The following is a 14,129-nucleotide window of genomic DNA, read 5'->3' on the forward strand; positions in this document are numbered from 1 at the left end:
GCCCCCATTGATATGCTGCCTCTCTCAGGCAGTAAAATGTCTTTTAAGTGGAATAATTCCACAAGTTATTAAGCCATCAGTTTATTGGAAGACTTACAAATGAGTCTTTATGGGGTCAATAAAGTAGTCATTCTTTTCTGAGATCTTTAGCAGCTATTGTCTTTGATTTTCATTTGGTGCTTTGAGATTATCTTCTGCTTTAACGCTTTCCCTTCATTGGGCTTAGACTGGACTCATTTTATCAATAATATTAAAAATACATCAGTTGAGTGCCCAGTTTGTCCTAGACTCAGCTCTATACTGGACTTGGTGATTCCAGCAGATCTCTTCCACCTCCCCAGGTTCTTCACATATAGAAGAGTTTCAAGAATTCAAGTTAAAAATACTTTTTCCCCTTTTCCTCTTCGTGACTTGAATTTGATATTGAGAAATTATTACTAAAGAAATGAATATGTTTATACGCCATAGTTGATATACTATAATTTAGATCTAAAAAACAGTTTAAAAAAATGTGAATAAATATGTGGTTAGCTATATAAGTATTTCATAATCTTTGTTAGAAACATCATATTACTGATGAATCGGTTATAATAGTTTGGTGAAAAAGTTCTTAGAAGCCCTTGTTCTTAAAAGGATAGTAATATCAAAATGAATATTCTTTAGAGCTTGGTGGGTCTTCTTCAGCATGTAGGATGATGTTTAGCAATGTGCATTCTAAATGTTTTTGTTGAAACAACTCATGTTTTAGATTCCTGGGAATAAACTCAATCTGGTTAGTCTGATCTCAGTTTGCATATGTTCTGTGTATTTTATAGACTTGGTTTTTAAAATTTAAATATACTAATTTAGTAAACTGTTCAGATTTGATTAGGGAAAATGTAACCAACAGATGTGCTTAAAAATAGCACAAAAGTTTTCATGAGTGGATTATAGATAAAACAAGGTAATTGTTGAAGTTGGGTGATGAGAACGGTAAGTTCATTATCATTTTCTTTAAATAACCAGCAGATGAATTGCTTTAATGATTTAAAAGATAACCCACAATGCAGTACTTCAAGCTGTTGATAATCACTGCCATTTCTTAGTTTCGTGAGAGATGAGGCAGGCCACCTCTCTTCACTGATCACCCATCTCAAAGTATTCTTCTCCTTGAATGTCTGTATTTTATTTTTGTCTCTTTGGCACTTCCTATCTTGAATTACTATTACTATTACTATATATATGTCTGTTTATGTGTCTATAACTTCTTTTAATAGATTGTAAAATTTTTGAAGACAAAAACCATGTATCTGATAACTTTCATTTCTCTCAAAAGCCCTACATAGTTCCTGCATTTACTAAGTATTCCATAAGTATTTGCTGAACAAACAAAAGAGTTACTCAGGAGTTATTTTATAAACTGATCCATTTAAAAAACTATTTTAATTTTAGATTGAACTGCTTGATTTAAAAGAAGTACGGTTTTTCTTGACGCTTGTATATTTTGGTCCTTATAATAAACTGTATGTATTTTTATATTCAACTTTAAGGCTCTTGCTGAAGAGGCCAGTGAAGATGAAGTTCCCTCTGATGTTGATATGAATGACCCATACTTTGCCGAAGAAGCTAAAAAAATAGGTAAGCCAGCCATATTTGTAGTTTTCACTTGGAATCTAAAGTCCGCCTGTGTGTGCCTATTCACACATACTCTTTTTCCTTCTGATAAACACTTTGTTTCACTAAAAAATAAAAAAATAAAAAATAAAATTCCTAGAATTTGTATAGCTCCCTAGTGGCTTATAAGCAAGTTTGTCCTATGGGATGTAACCATTGATCGGATTAGGAGGGGTCAGCATGCCCCCTGTACATACAAGAAATAATTTCATTATAGGAAACTTTGGGTAATATGATTAATTTAACAGTTTACTGGAGATGCCTTTCTGGGAAATATCCTTATAGACAGATTGACTATAAAAGGATGAGGAAAAAAAGGAAGTCATATTTTTGAGTGCTTTCACTGCTTTATTATAACACATCCATTCTACGTCTCTCTTTGCACAGACTATGAAGAATTGAAAGCATGGAATAAATTTGTTTATATATTTGTGGATATGTGTATGTTTTTTTTAATTTTTACATGATTTACATGTGTGAAACAGGGTTTCATTCATAGTATGAAAACTTGTCGGCTCAAATAGACAAAAGCATCTATGTTTCATTTTATCCCCTTTTCATTTATTCTGCTTCATTATGAGCTTCATTGTAGCTGAAAGCCAGCTTCCTCCCCTTTTTCCTTGAATCCCTAAACTATCAGGTATCTGATTTCCTATATCCAGGGAGCTTTGTTTCCATTGCGCATGCACCAGTCATTCTTTCCTGAATGCTTTCATTCTTACCTTTTTGGTATGTATAAATTGTGTGTGTGTATAAAAGTGTGTGGTAAGGTTCAGGCCATACTTGGACAAGTCAGTGCAGGACCACTGTAAGCATTTTCCATCTGTTCTCATGCATTTTGCTTCCCCCTGCTCTGCATACCACACACATGAACCCCAAAGGCTTGTTGCTGGAGCAACTCCAAGCTGGCATTGTAAAGAGAAGGATTTTATGAAGTTTCCCTGCTTCTTGTCCCTTGTGACTAGTGGGCCAGAATAGTTCTCAGCAGGAAAGTCAAAATTGCTCAAAATTATTTCTTGGTTGTTATAGCCTTTTATCACTGACATTCTATTGATGAAAAGGAGATCAAGATGAATAAAGTCTATTATAGGATGTGAGATTCTTAGGAATTGGAAAGGGAAATGGAAACTTAGCATATTCTGCTTTTTATCATACCTGAGCAGTCATTTCTAGAAGATGATGGATTTTAGCCTTATCCTCCGATTTCAGGAAACCAAGTTTATAACAGAGAAATGCGAAGCATTATAGTTTCCTTGTTCTCATTCCAAAGTGCTTCATTTGGCATGTGAAATCTGGTCAAACTGCAGAACTCGGGGTAGGATTCAAAGAGTAAGTTAAATAGCTTAGTGGCTTGGGTAGCTTGTTTCTTGGAATCAGCACATTTAAATTGTGAATAGTTTTCCCTAAAGTTAGTATCCAAAGTTCCAAGGGAAAATGCAGATTACGTTTGCTTGCTTTCGATATACTTTTGATTTCAGCATACTTTCTAGGAATAATTATTTATATCTGGGCTTAAGGGCTTTAAGGAAAAAGAAAAACAAAAGAGTGAATTTTTTTTTTTTTTTAGATAAAGTTAGGACTAAAAAATGGTATCTTGACATGTTTATTCATTCTATCAATAAACATTTTTGAGTGCCTACCAGGTGCCGAGCACTCTGCTAGGCTAGAGATACAGCACTAATAATAGAAGCTAAGTTACATCCTTTAAGTAGATTATAGTTTTAGGGAAGACATGCTAAACAGGTAAACAAATAAGAATATTATGCAAATATGATCACTGTTTTAAAGGAACTAATAAATAGGGTAATACAGAGCATATAACTGGGAGGAAGAAGGAGAGTAGCTTTCTTTATATAGGGTCGGCAAAGCAAGCTTCTCTGAGATGGTGACGTTTGAGCTGAGACCTGCAGAATGAGAAGGAGTCAGGCAGAGAGAGTTGGGGGAAGAGCATTGCAAATGAGAGGAAAATGGGTAGAACAGCTATGAGGTGAGAAAGAACTGGTGTCAGAGAAATGGAAAGATACCAGTGTGGCTGGAGCATGGTTAGAGGGGCAGTTTGGTATAAGGCCAGGCTGGGACACAGGATTGACCCTGCAGGGCCTTGTGTCACGGTGACAAATTTGGATTTTACTCTACTGACAGTGGGAAGCCGGTGAAGGGTCTTAAAGCAAGGATGTGAAGTGATGTGGTATGCATTTTAACATACTACTGTGGGTCCTGCAAAGAGAACAGATTGAAGAAAGGCATTGGTGAGAGCTAAGAGACCAGGCTTTTGTAGAGGTCTAGAGGTGATGGTTGGTCTAGACAGCACGACGGTAATGGAATTGGAAGGAGAAAAGTAAATGGGATTCTAGATATATTTTGGAGGTGGACTTGCCGATCTTTTTATTTGGATAAGGAAGGCATTTAGCATAACTCCTAGATTCCGACTTAGGAATCGGTAGCCTCTAAATAGTATTTCAAACCGTGGAACAAGGGGTAGAAAGCATTGGTAAGAGAGGGAGGTGCAGGTTTGGGCTCTGAAGTCAGGAGGCTGCGTAAGGTACTCTGTCCTCCTGGAGAAGGTACTACCTGGAAGGTAGGGGGAAAGTTTATGAAACAGAAGGAACCGCCATGAAATAGGAGGAAAAGCATTAGTGTTTGGAAGGGTGTATAGTTCAGCTCCATGGTTGAGCATGACAGAGACATTTTAAGCCAGGATACCTTTGCCCTAGGCAATCCCAGAGCTAAACTTACACGCTCTTCAAAATATGGAGAAATTGAGTTCAGTTACTGATGCCAGACCTGGTGTTTGGCTCGGGTTAGGAGCCAATATGAGTACTAGAAATCTTTTCTAATTTTTCCTTTTAAGTTTTTACTCCCTACACTGTAAATTTGCTATAATTTTTCTATTTTTTTTTAAACTGCAAACTCAATATTAGATGAGAGCTTTGAAAATGTATTTCTAGAATGAGTTAAAAGTTATTTTTTCTTGTAGAAATGAAGTATTGGAGAAATTTGCTTAGTGCTAATTGCATAAACTGTTTGATAAGATTTTGTTTTTGAAGAAGTAGGAGTGAAATAAAGTATATCACATGTTAAATATACCCTATTAGAATGTATCCTTTGTCTTGACAACTTTAGATATTTGATAAACCACCATGAAAATCTAATAATAAGGCACACATATTTGATTCATTCAGCCAGTATGCTGGGTGCTTACAGTATACTGCTCATGTGTAGTTTTACAGTTTACAAATGCTCTTATATGCATTCTGTCCTCTAATCCAAACTTTAGCCCACTTTATAGAGGAGTGAACTGAAAACGTGGTTGAATTGCACAAGGGCCAGTTGTAGATGATAGAACCTGAATCCTAATGGCTCCCTTTTACTTTTTGTAACTCTACAAGTGCGTTGTGTAAAGACCAAAGCCAGAGCCAGGAGCCATATGTATAAGAGCTGGACACAAGGACTTGCTAGCTTTCCAAGCAAAGCCAGAATGCCTCGGTCCAGAGGAAGATTATCTGATGATGGACAAGTGATCTTGGGTGCAGGAACTTGCTGCTAAAGAGTAAATTGCTAGGGGGCTTACCACTCCTGTCTGGTCAGTACGGAGAGCAGTCTGCCCTCCAGTGAACTCTCTTAACTGCTCTCTCACAAGAAGCTCTCAACACTCTGGAAGAACTTTTTTTTTTTTTTTTTTTTTTTTTTTTTGCTGTACGTGGGCCTCTCACTGTTGTGGCCTCCCCCGTTGTGGAGCACAGGCTCCGGACGCGCAGGCTCAGCGGCCATGGCTCACGGGCCCAGCCGCTCCGCGGCATGTGGGATCTTCCCGGACCGGGGCACAAACCCGTGTCCCCTGCATCGGCAGGCGGACTCTCAACCACTGCGCCACCAGGGAAGCCCTGGAAGAACTTCTTTATGGGAACAATTCTCTGACATTACAAGTAATGGAAAATGGAATTTCTTTTACAGATACTCCTTTTACAGATCAATTGTTTGCAGCACATCTTTTTCCATGGATGTATTGTTACCTTTTTTTGCTTAAAGGGATAGTGGCCTCAGTAAGGCTTGTTTAGTTTTGGGGTTTTTTTTTGCGGTACGCGGGCCTCTCACTGTTGTGGCCTCTCCCGTTGCGGAGCACAGGCTCCAGACACGCAGGCTCAGTGGCCATGGCTCACGGGCGCAGCCGCTCCGCGACATGTGGGATCTTCCCGGACCGGGGCACGAACCCGTGTCCCCTGCATCAGCAGGCGGACTCTCAACCACTGTGCCACCAGGGAAGCCCAGATTTTTTTTTCTTAACTATAAAACCCCAACACCCAATTTCAAGTCTCTGTTAATATTCAGCTTATTAGAATCATCTATATGTCTTTTTGCCACAGTCCCAGGAGATGTGGACTCTTACTTGCCAAAAGATTCACTGAAAAATAAAGATAACGTTTCAGAACAGGGACTTTCATTTCCCTAGTACTCTTCACTAAATTAGGTCTGAAAGCTTTCCAAAGGGAAAATGCCTTTTTTTTTAAAATGCTTTTTTTAAAAAAATAAAGATATGCCCACCTAATATGATCTTGTTAACAGTGCAGAAAGGGTCTCTACACATTATTTATCTTCTGACTAAACAGTTCAATGTAGCACACAGTAAATTCTTCATGAGCAAAGAAATTTTCATCACACTAAAATTAGATATCATTTTTAGCCCTGACCATCTTGGAGATTTTTTTCCTCTCTTGCTGCAGTCTTCCTTTCAAGTTTATTTTTATGGCTTTTCACCAGGTTGTTATAAAATCCGGAACAGTTCATTGTGGGCTCTTTGAAATTATTTCCCACAGCTGTATGTGAAGATCTTTATCTCCTTTATGTATTAATCATATACAGCCTGATTTTTTTCCCCTGCCACAGAATGATCTTCTGCATATGTCACTTGTCCATTCACTTCAAAAGGAGCTATTGCCTTAAGAGAGCAGAGGTAAACTTAGGGTGTGGGAGTCAGACCCTAAGAAAGTGGACCCTTATTGATATTTATATGTATAAATACGTGCACATACTTACAACAGAGAAAAGGTTATAATCTTAAAGCAGATACATCATTCCCTGAAAAACATTTGAGATAGGAGCACTATCTCACTTAGGGGAAGGGCTACATATAATGATATTTCTTCTTAAAAGTGCAGACAGATGCCTTGGTAGCAGTGAGGGGTGAACGAGGCCACACTTATGTGCAGGTGTGTTCTCTCAGCAAGGCAGGGCTGCCTTAGTGCAGCAGGGCTAGTGCACATGGAGCAGCTTCTAAAGCTTCTCTCTACTTCCTGTTATCCCCCATTAGCTGCGGTTGTTCAGCCATCATTATATGTTCTGTGAATTTTACTTTATTATTTTACAACAAAATGCATTTTAAATGGAAATGGCTCTTCCAGGGAGAATGACATTTGATAGCGAAGGGATGAAGTATGGGTGATTAACAGAGAGCCTGAGTTGGAGTGCTCGGGTTTGAATCATGGTTCCTTTACTTACTCACCTTGAGACAAATTGCTTAACCTCTCTGTGTTTCAGTTTCCTCACCCACAGTGTGAAGATTGTAATAAATAACAGAATCTACCTCATAGCATTGTTGTGAGGACTAAAGCAGTTCCTGTATAAAATGGAATAAAATAGCAGTACTTTCTGGTGCCTAGTAAGTGCTGTAGAAGCATTAATTGTTGTTAATACTTTAGAGACCATTGGTTTCTCTGCATTTGGAAGGAGAGAACTCAACTTATCCAAATAAGACAGTGTCCAGCAGCTCAGAGAAGGTTGAGATTGTGTAATAACATTCTAGAGTAACAGAACATGTCTTTGTGGATTCTGAACCTTCTTACTCTTCAGAGTAGTTCTTCATACTTTGACACCAATTCTCCCTGAACCCCTCCCAACAGACAAAAAAAGGAAGAAAAATCAAAGCATCTGCATGATCACCAAGGAACCCAAGATACCTTATATATGTATAGTCAGACTATTATAACAGTGATAGCAAGCAGTTTATAGCACCATGTGCCAGACATTAAGCTCTTAACATTTTTTAGTGTATTTAGTCATCACAATAACCCTAGGAGGTAGGTGCAAGTATTATAATCCCCACTGTACAGATAAGGACACAAGCACAAACTGCTACAGCTAGAATGTAGTTGAGCCAGAATTTAAACCCAGGCCAGCTGCTCCCGAGTCAAGTGCCCTTAACTGCGTGTGTTACTGCCTCATCTAACACCTTGTGTTCTCCAGAAGTCCCTGAGTGCCTGAAAATATAGTCAGTTTTCTACTCAGGAGCCAGTTTTCCCATGAGTAATTTTGTTTAATAATAATAGAACCAGAAAGTTAAACAAAGATCAAATTTATCTTTAGAGAAAGAGAAAGGGTTTTGTTAAACTTTTACTTACAGGTAGTTATCGTCAAATTGTCATTATAGAGATGAATTTTTCATTTTGCTGATGAGTTTTAAGAGTTTATATATTAAAATTACCTGTGTTTTGTTTTTTTTCCCTTTGTGATTTCTCCTATTATTCTTACGCTAAGAAAACATTCCTTCTATTTAAGATCAGGTAGCTGTTCCCTTGTATTTTCTCACAGGGTTTTTTTTCCTAATGTTTAACTCTTTAATACATCTGCATTTTATTTTCCTGTAAATTATGCGATGCATCTATAGCTCAAATTTTTTTTTGCAGAATAAAACAAATTGCCTAGCACCAGTTATTGAATAATCCTTTCTTTTTCCAGTGATGTATGATGCTACATTTTATTACATACTAAGCCAACTGTTCTATTTTTCTCATTATGTAGTACAGTGTTTTTGTTTTCACTTTGTAGTACAGTTCAGCACACTGTATTACATGTATATCAAATCTATCTTGTTAATCTTTGTAAAGATTTCCTTGAATAGAATTTTATTAAATGTATATATTTTGTCATGAGTGGATGTTGAATTTTATCAAGTACTTATTCTGTATCTGTTGAAATGATCTTATGATTTTTCTTTTTTAGCTGATGTATATATAATTATACATTACTTTCAGAAGAAATTCCTTCTTTGTAATATTTACTTATCCCCTCCAGACTATTATTATTCCATTCATACCCATAGTCATCTAAGTAATATTTTTTTACTTTCTTTAGTTTCTATATATTTATTGATAGATACCTTGCATTTTTGTTATAAACAAAATTTTTAAAATAAAATAGTATAAACAGATTGTTGCTGTGATAGTCTTATAATTTTTAACCCTCCTATGTTGGTTTGTTGTGCCAGGTATAAAAGAAAAGAAGAAATCAACAAAATCTGCAAAAGATGGCACATCTCCAGAGGAACAAGCTGAACTAGAAAGACAAAAGGTAAGACATGGTCATGGTTACATGCTTAGTGGATAATTGATATGTACAGTTCAAGTGGAGTTATCCATGTGTTTCCAGTATCCCTAATAAAAAAAACTTATTTTAGTTATGAATTTATAAATAAGAATTTCTGCAGCATAGTTTTTTTTGTTTTTGTTTTTGTTTTTTGCGGTACACAGGCCTCTCCCGTTGCGGAGCACAGGCTCCGGACGCGCAGGCTCAGTGGCCATGGCTTACGGGCCCAGCCACTCCGCGGCACGTGGGATCCTCCTGGAGGGGGGCACGAACCCGCATCCCCTGCGTCGGCAGGTGGACTCCCAACCACTGCACCACCAGGGAAGTCCCAAGCATAGTTTTTAAATGTCATCTTTTTACCAAATTTCTCCAACTAGTATCCAGCTAGTACAAAGTTAAAATTTACCTCAAACCCAAGGCATGTCCCTTTGTGATTAAGAGGAAAATATCTTATTATTAAAAACCCTTACTATAACTGAGACCAAAAAAAAATAGTACTATTAAAACCTTAAAATAATAATGCCATAAGTTTTAATTCAATTTAATTCAAAACCCTTACTATAACTGAGACCAAAAAAAAAATTGTACTATAAAAACCTTAAAATAATAATGCCATAAGTTTTAATTCAATAATTTAATTCAAGTTTTAATTTGGTCTCACTATAACTGAGACAAAAAAAAATAGTACTATTAAAACCCTAAAATAATAATGCCATAAGTTTTAAACCCTGTAATACAGGGTTTGCTTTATGGCTTGTTCAATGCTCATTTCTCTCTTTTTATTATTGAAAATAACATAAATTTAGTGTACAAAATTAGTCTTTCTTGGAAGTGTAGTGAACTTTATGCTTCAGTGCCTCCAAAGATCCATGGCACAGAGTAATATGTATTTTTTCTGAGACAGGAATTGGAGTCAACAATGTTCACAAGACTGATGTTCATAGCACTGTCTAGAAGGGAGCCTGACTGGTCACCTAAACTCTGCATCTTAATGCATGTTTTACTGCATGTGCAGTAGTGTTCACAGAGTTAAGGAGCAAAAGAAAACCTTTCTTTTGTAGAAAATGGCTCTAAAAAGAAAGCCAACTGCGGGTACTGGTGGTGGAAGGGAGACATAATTAAAGCAGTCTAAAGTGGTAATGGAGGAAGATTCACAGGAATCTCATAGCACACTCTGTATTTTCTCTAGTGTACATGGTTGTTTACTTGATTCTTGAAGGTTTACATTTAATCCCATGGTCAGTAGAAAATACCTATTTAGTAGAAACAAGCATTATATTAGATTACAGAAGCAAATATTAAGATCCTGCCTTCATAGACATGTGTCAACATTGAAGAAGTAAAGGCCAAAAAAAAGCAAAAGAAAAAAGGAATTCCTTGTTCCTAAAGCATGTTTGGAAAGTCTAGTTTGTATCACAAAATACTACATGTTTGCTAGATTTAGTGTCTGCTTAAAAAGAACAAACTGAAAATGAGAAATTTTTATTTGGGGGACTTGAGGACTCTTATTTCTACAGCCTACTAACCAGTTACACTAGGTGAAATATGGTCTGGATTTTAGATAAAGCTTCCTGCTGTCAGTGATGTTGCTTCTAAAAATTATACCCATTACTGTACAGAGATCTCTGGGTTTCGTTTTGAGTTCTGGTAATCCACAATCAGTTTACGGATGACAAGTGTTATCCCAGAGCATTGGTGGCTCGGTTCTCCTTTCCTGGGGGGATATCTGTGCCCTATACTCCTGTTTAGAGAAAGAAAAGCACTGTTGTATATTTGAACTCTTTTTTCTCTCCACAGGCTGAAATGGCTTTGCTCGTGATGGATGAGGAGGAAGAGAGCAAGAAACACTTCAATTATAACAAGATTGTGGAGCACCAGAATCTGAGCAAAAAGAAGAAAAAACAGCTTATGAAGAAGAAGGAATTATTGGAGGATGACTTTGAGGTAACCAGGGACAATAGTCATTATCTTCTTAAAGCTGGTGTTATATCTAAAGTCAGCTCTGGAGATAAAAATCGAGCGTCTTAGGGCTTCCCTGGTGGCGCAGTGGTTGAGAGTCCGCCTGCCGATGCAGGGGACACGGGTTCGTGCCCTGGTCCAGGAAGATCCCACATGCCGCGGAGCGGCTGGGCCCATGAGCCATGGCCACTGAGCCTGTGCGTCCGGAGCCTGTGCTCCCCAACGGGAGAGGCCACAGCAGTGAGAGGCCTGCGTACCGCAAAAAAAAAAAAAAAAAAATTGAGCATGGAACCAAAGCTACCATCTTTCAGCCCAACACAGCCAGTTCATCCATGGGGTGTTTCTTTGGTTGAGCACCAGGTGATGTAGTTGGCTTCTATTTTGGTAGCCATGTTGCACCAAAATATGTAGCTTTTAGTGTTAGAATCACATGCACTGTGATGCTCACACTGGGAAAGTTCTGCATCATTAAGCCTGACTGAGAAACAGCAGGTTCACATCACATCGCGCCACACTCTGTGTGCAAAGGCCAGTGCAGTAGGCCATGCTTTTTTAATTGCTTTGTTTCTTGTTTCCATTGCTCCCTCTTTTCCCTCTTTTTGCTAAGTACATATTTCTAGTGACCACACAGTCCCCATGCATGAGTTTGAACCCTGTACAGAAAACCTACAACAGCTGTCAGGAACTATTTGATGACTTCCATCCATTAGCATGGAAGAATAGACCCAGAAGAAGATGGGAGAGATTTTGAAGTTGTTTAGAGAATTGAGAGGGGCGTACAGATAACTTCTAAGTAGCGTGGAGAGGGACTTTGAAACCACTGTGTAGCTCCGGTTTCTGTTAAGTCAGCTCCATGTGTGTGCTGTTCCACTGAACTTTTTGGTGAATTGATTTTCTTATGAAAAGTTAAAAACAAAGAATGATTTGTAGTCAGATCTTCTATTTTGAGAACTGTCTCCACACACTAATCATCATGCATAAAAACATTTTTCATGAGTGTCGTGGTGGTGGTGGTGGTATCACGTCTGTTGTCCTTACTATAACTAAGTAACTCTACAGTCCATCTCCGGGTGGACTCATTTTTCGCATGGGAATGATGGGTGGCAGTGAGTCATGCTCCCTTTCTGGCTGGTCACCCCTGTGCCTGGCAATACTTGAAGACCTGGCTGGAGTTAAGGGTACACTCTTAACATGTAGGACCACAGTGTTCTTGTAGAAAGATAAAGGATAAATTCGGGGCTTGTATCTGACCGGATCTTGGTCTCAGGGGTGCCATCTTTCCCATTTTAATCTTTAAATCTTTTGCTGTATGAATTGCCCTCAGTAGCTGCTCATTTTAGCACGAAGGTTGAAAAAAAGTTTAATGTACTCAGAATGCAATGACTGCACAAAACTCCAGCAGGAGATACCATTGGCTTAATTATCGGCTTAATTATCCCAGCCAGAAAGAGGTTTCACACTCTGGAGGAGCCTGCCTACTCCAGGGGTCATTCCCCTCCTCCAGACGCTCGGTCTAAGTGGCTGGTGTCGTTCCAGGCCATTGTATACATAGACTAGGATAGTTCCCTTTCAAGGATATTGTCGTTGTGTGATGAAAAACAGTGTGCCCTGCACATTGCGGTTCAGGAATAAACCTTAAAACTCCCTTGAAGAGCTTCCCTGGTGGCGCTGTGGTTGAGAGTCTGCCTGCCGATGCAGGGGACACGGGTTCGTGCCCCGGTCCGGGAAGATCCCACATGCCGAGGAGCGGCTGGGCCTGTGAACCATGGCCGCTGAGCCTGCGCTCCGCAACAGGAGAGGGCACAACAGTGAGAGGCCCGCGTACCGCAAAAAAACAAACAAACAAACAAAAACTCCATTGAAGATCTGTGGGAGAACAGTTTTCTAATGAATCAATGCAACATGCCCACGTTTGTATTTTATATAATCAACTCACTTACTTTCGAAATTTGGTCCCATTTCTGGGCCTTTTGGTTTGCTAATTTTATTTATTTATGTTTTCCTTTTGGATTTGCAGGTCAATGTTAAGGATGCACGGTTTCAGGCAATGTATACTTCCCACTTGTTCAATTTGGATCCTTCAGATCCTAATTTCAAGAAAACAAAAGCTATGGAAAAAATCCTTGAGGAGAAAGCCCGTCAGAGAGAACAAAAAGAACAAGAACTTACTCAGGCAATAGAGAAAAAAGAGAGTGAAATTCAGAAGGAATCACACAAGAGATCCATTGATCCTGCCTTGTCAATGTTGATTAAATCTGTAAAAAACAAAACAGAGCAGTTTCAAGCAAGAAAAAAGCAAAAAGTCAAATAGGTGTATGTTGTTTCTTTTTGGTTTGAGAATGTATAAAGTATACAGAAGTGATGGAAGGAATACTTATTGGGAATAGTGCTATACCTTTCAAGAATATGAATAAAAACTGACTGTTGTAAAATTTATTTTCTGTATATAACAGTTAGACCTAATTGTGTATGATTGATAGATTTGTACTGTGTATTTCCACAGATTAATCATAATTAATCCAGATTATAGGATGTATAAAATTTTTATATTTATTACTCTGCTAGCTTTTTTTAAAGACTGTTTATAATTCTATGTAAAAAATAGAGGAGTGACCAAGTCTTAAGTCTGAATAAGAGTTAGGAACAACTTGAAAATATGTATATGCAATACATTAATTTATCTGGAAGCAGGAGGCAGATTTAGATACTTGTTTAAATAATTTATATTTCTAGCCATAATGAATAGAAGCCAATAACTTTCTTTGTTGTTTGGTCATGTTTATTATAGTTTATTAATTTGTAAATAAAAATTTTTACTATTTTGTATAGCACTGAATTCATTTTATTCACCTCCAGTAAACTACTCTCTGGAAAAATATCTGAAAAACTAACTCTTTAAGAGGACAACTCCATGGAAAGGCAGTTCCAGGTCTGCATTGTTCATAATTATATTTGAAATGTTCGTGAGCTCTGCAATGATTTTTATGTTTGTAGTAACAGAAAATTCTGTCTGCCCTTCAGAGTTTTGGAATGCTTGGAAGGATGGGTATGCTGCTATAGAGTTTAAGGAATCTTAATTCTTTTTAAAATTAAATTAAAACACACCTTCAAAGCCTTAATACTCCTGGATTTCATCTGGTCTAGGTTTTGTAAACTAT

The 14,129-nt window shown here is 37.9% G+C and overlaps 1 protein-coding gene across 1 annotated transcript in view; it reads left to right on the forward strand.

Annotated features, from left to right (window-relative positions):
- Nucleotides 1–13,799, forward strand: part of ESF1 (ESF1 nucleolar pre-rRNA processing protein homolog) — a 58,384-nt gene extending 44,585 nt beyond the window's left edge. Inside the window, exons 11-14 of the mRNA XM_030872539.3 lie at nucleotides 1,530–1,617; nucleotides 8,915–8,997; nucleotides 10,810–10,956; nucleotides 12,989–13,799. Coding sequence (XP_030728399.2) covers nucleotides 1,530–1,617; nucleotides 8,915–8,997; nucleotides 10,810–10,956; nucleotides 12,989–13,282 — 612 coding nt within the window. The 3' untranslated portion in view covers nucleotides 13,283–13,799. The remainder of the gene's footprint in view (nucleotides 1–1,529; nucleotides 1,618–8,914; nucleotides 8,998–10,809; nucleotides 10,957–12,988) is intronic.
- The last annotated feature ends 330 nt before the right edge of the window (nucleotides 13,800–14,129 follow it).

Source organism: Globicephala melas, chromosome 15, assembly GCF_963455315.2.
Source record: "Globicephala melas chromosome 15, mGloMel1.2, whole genome shotgun sequence".
Classification (NCBI taxonomy): Eukaryota; Metazoa; Chordata; class Mammalia; order Artiodactyla; family Delphinidae; genus Globicephala; species Globicephala melas.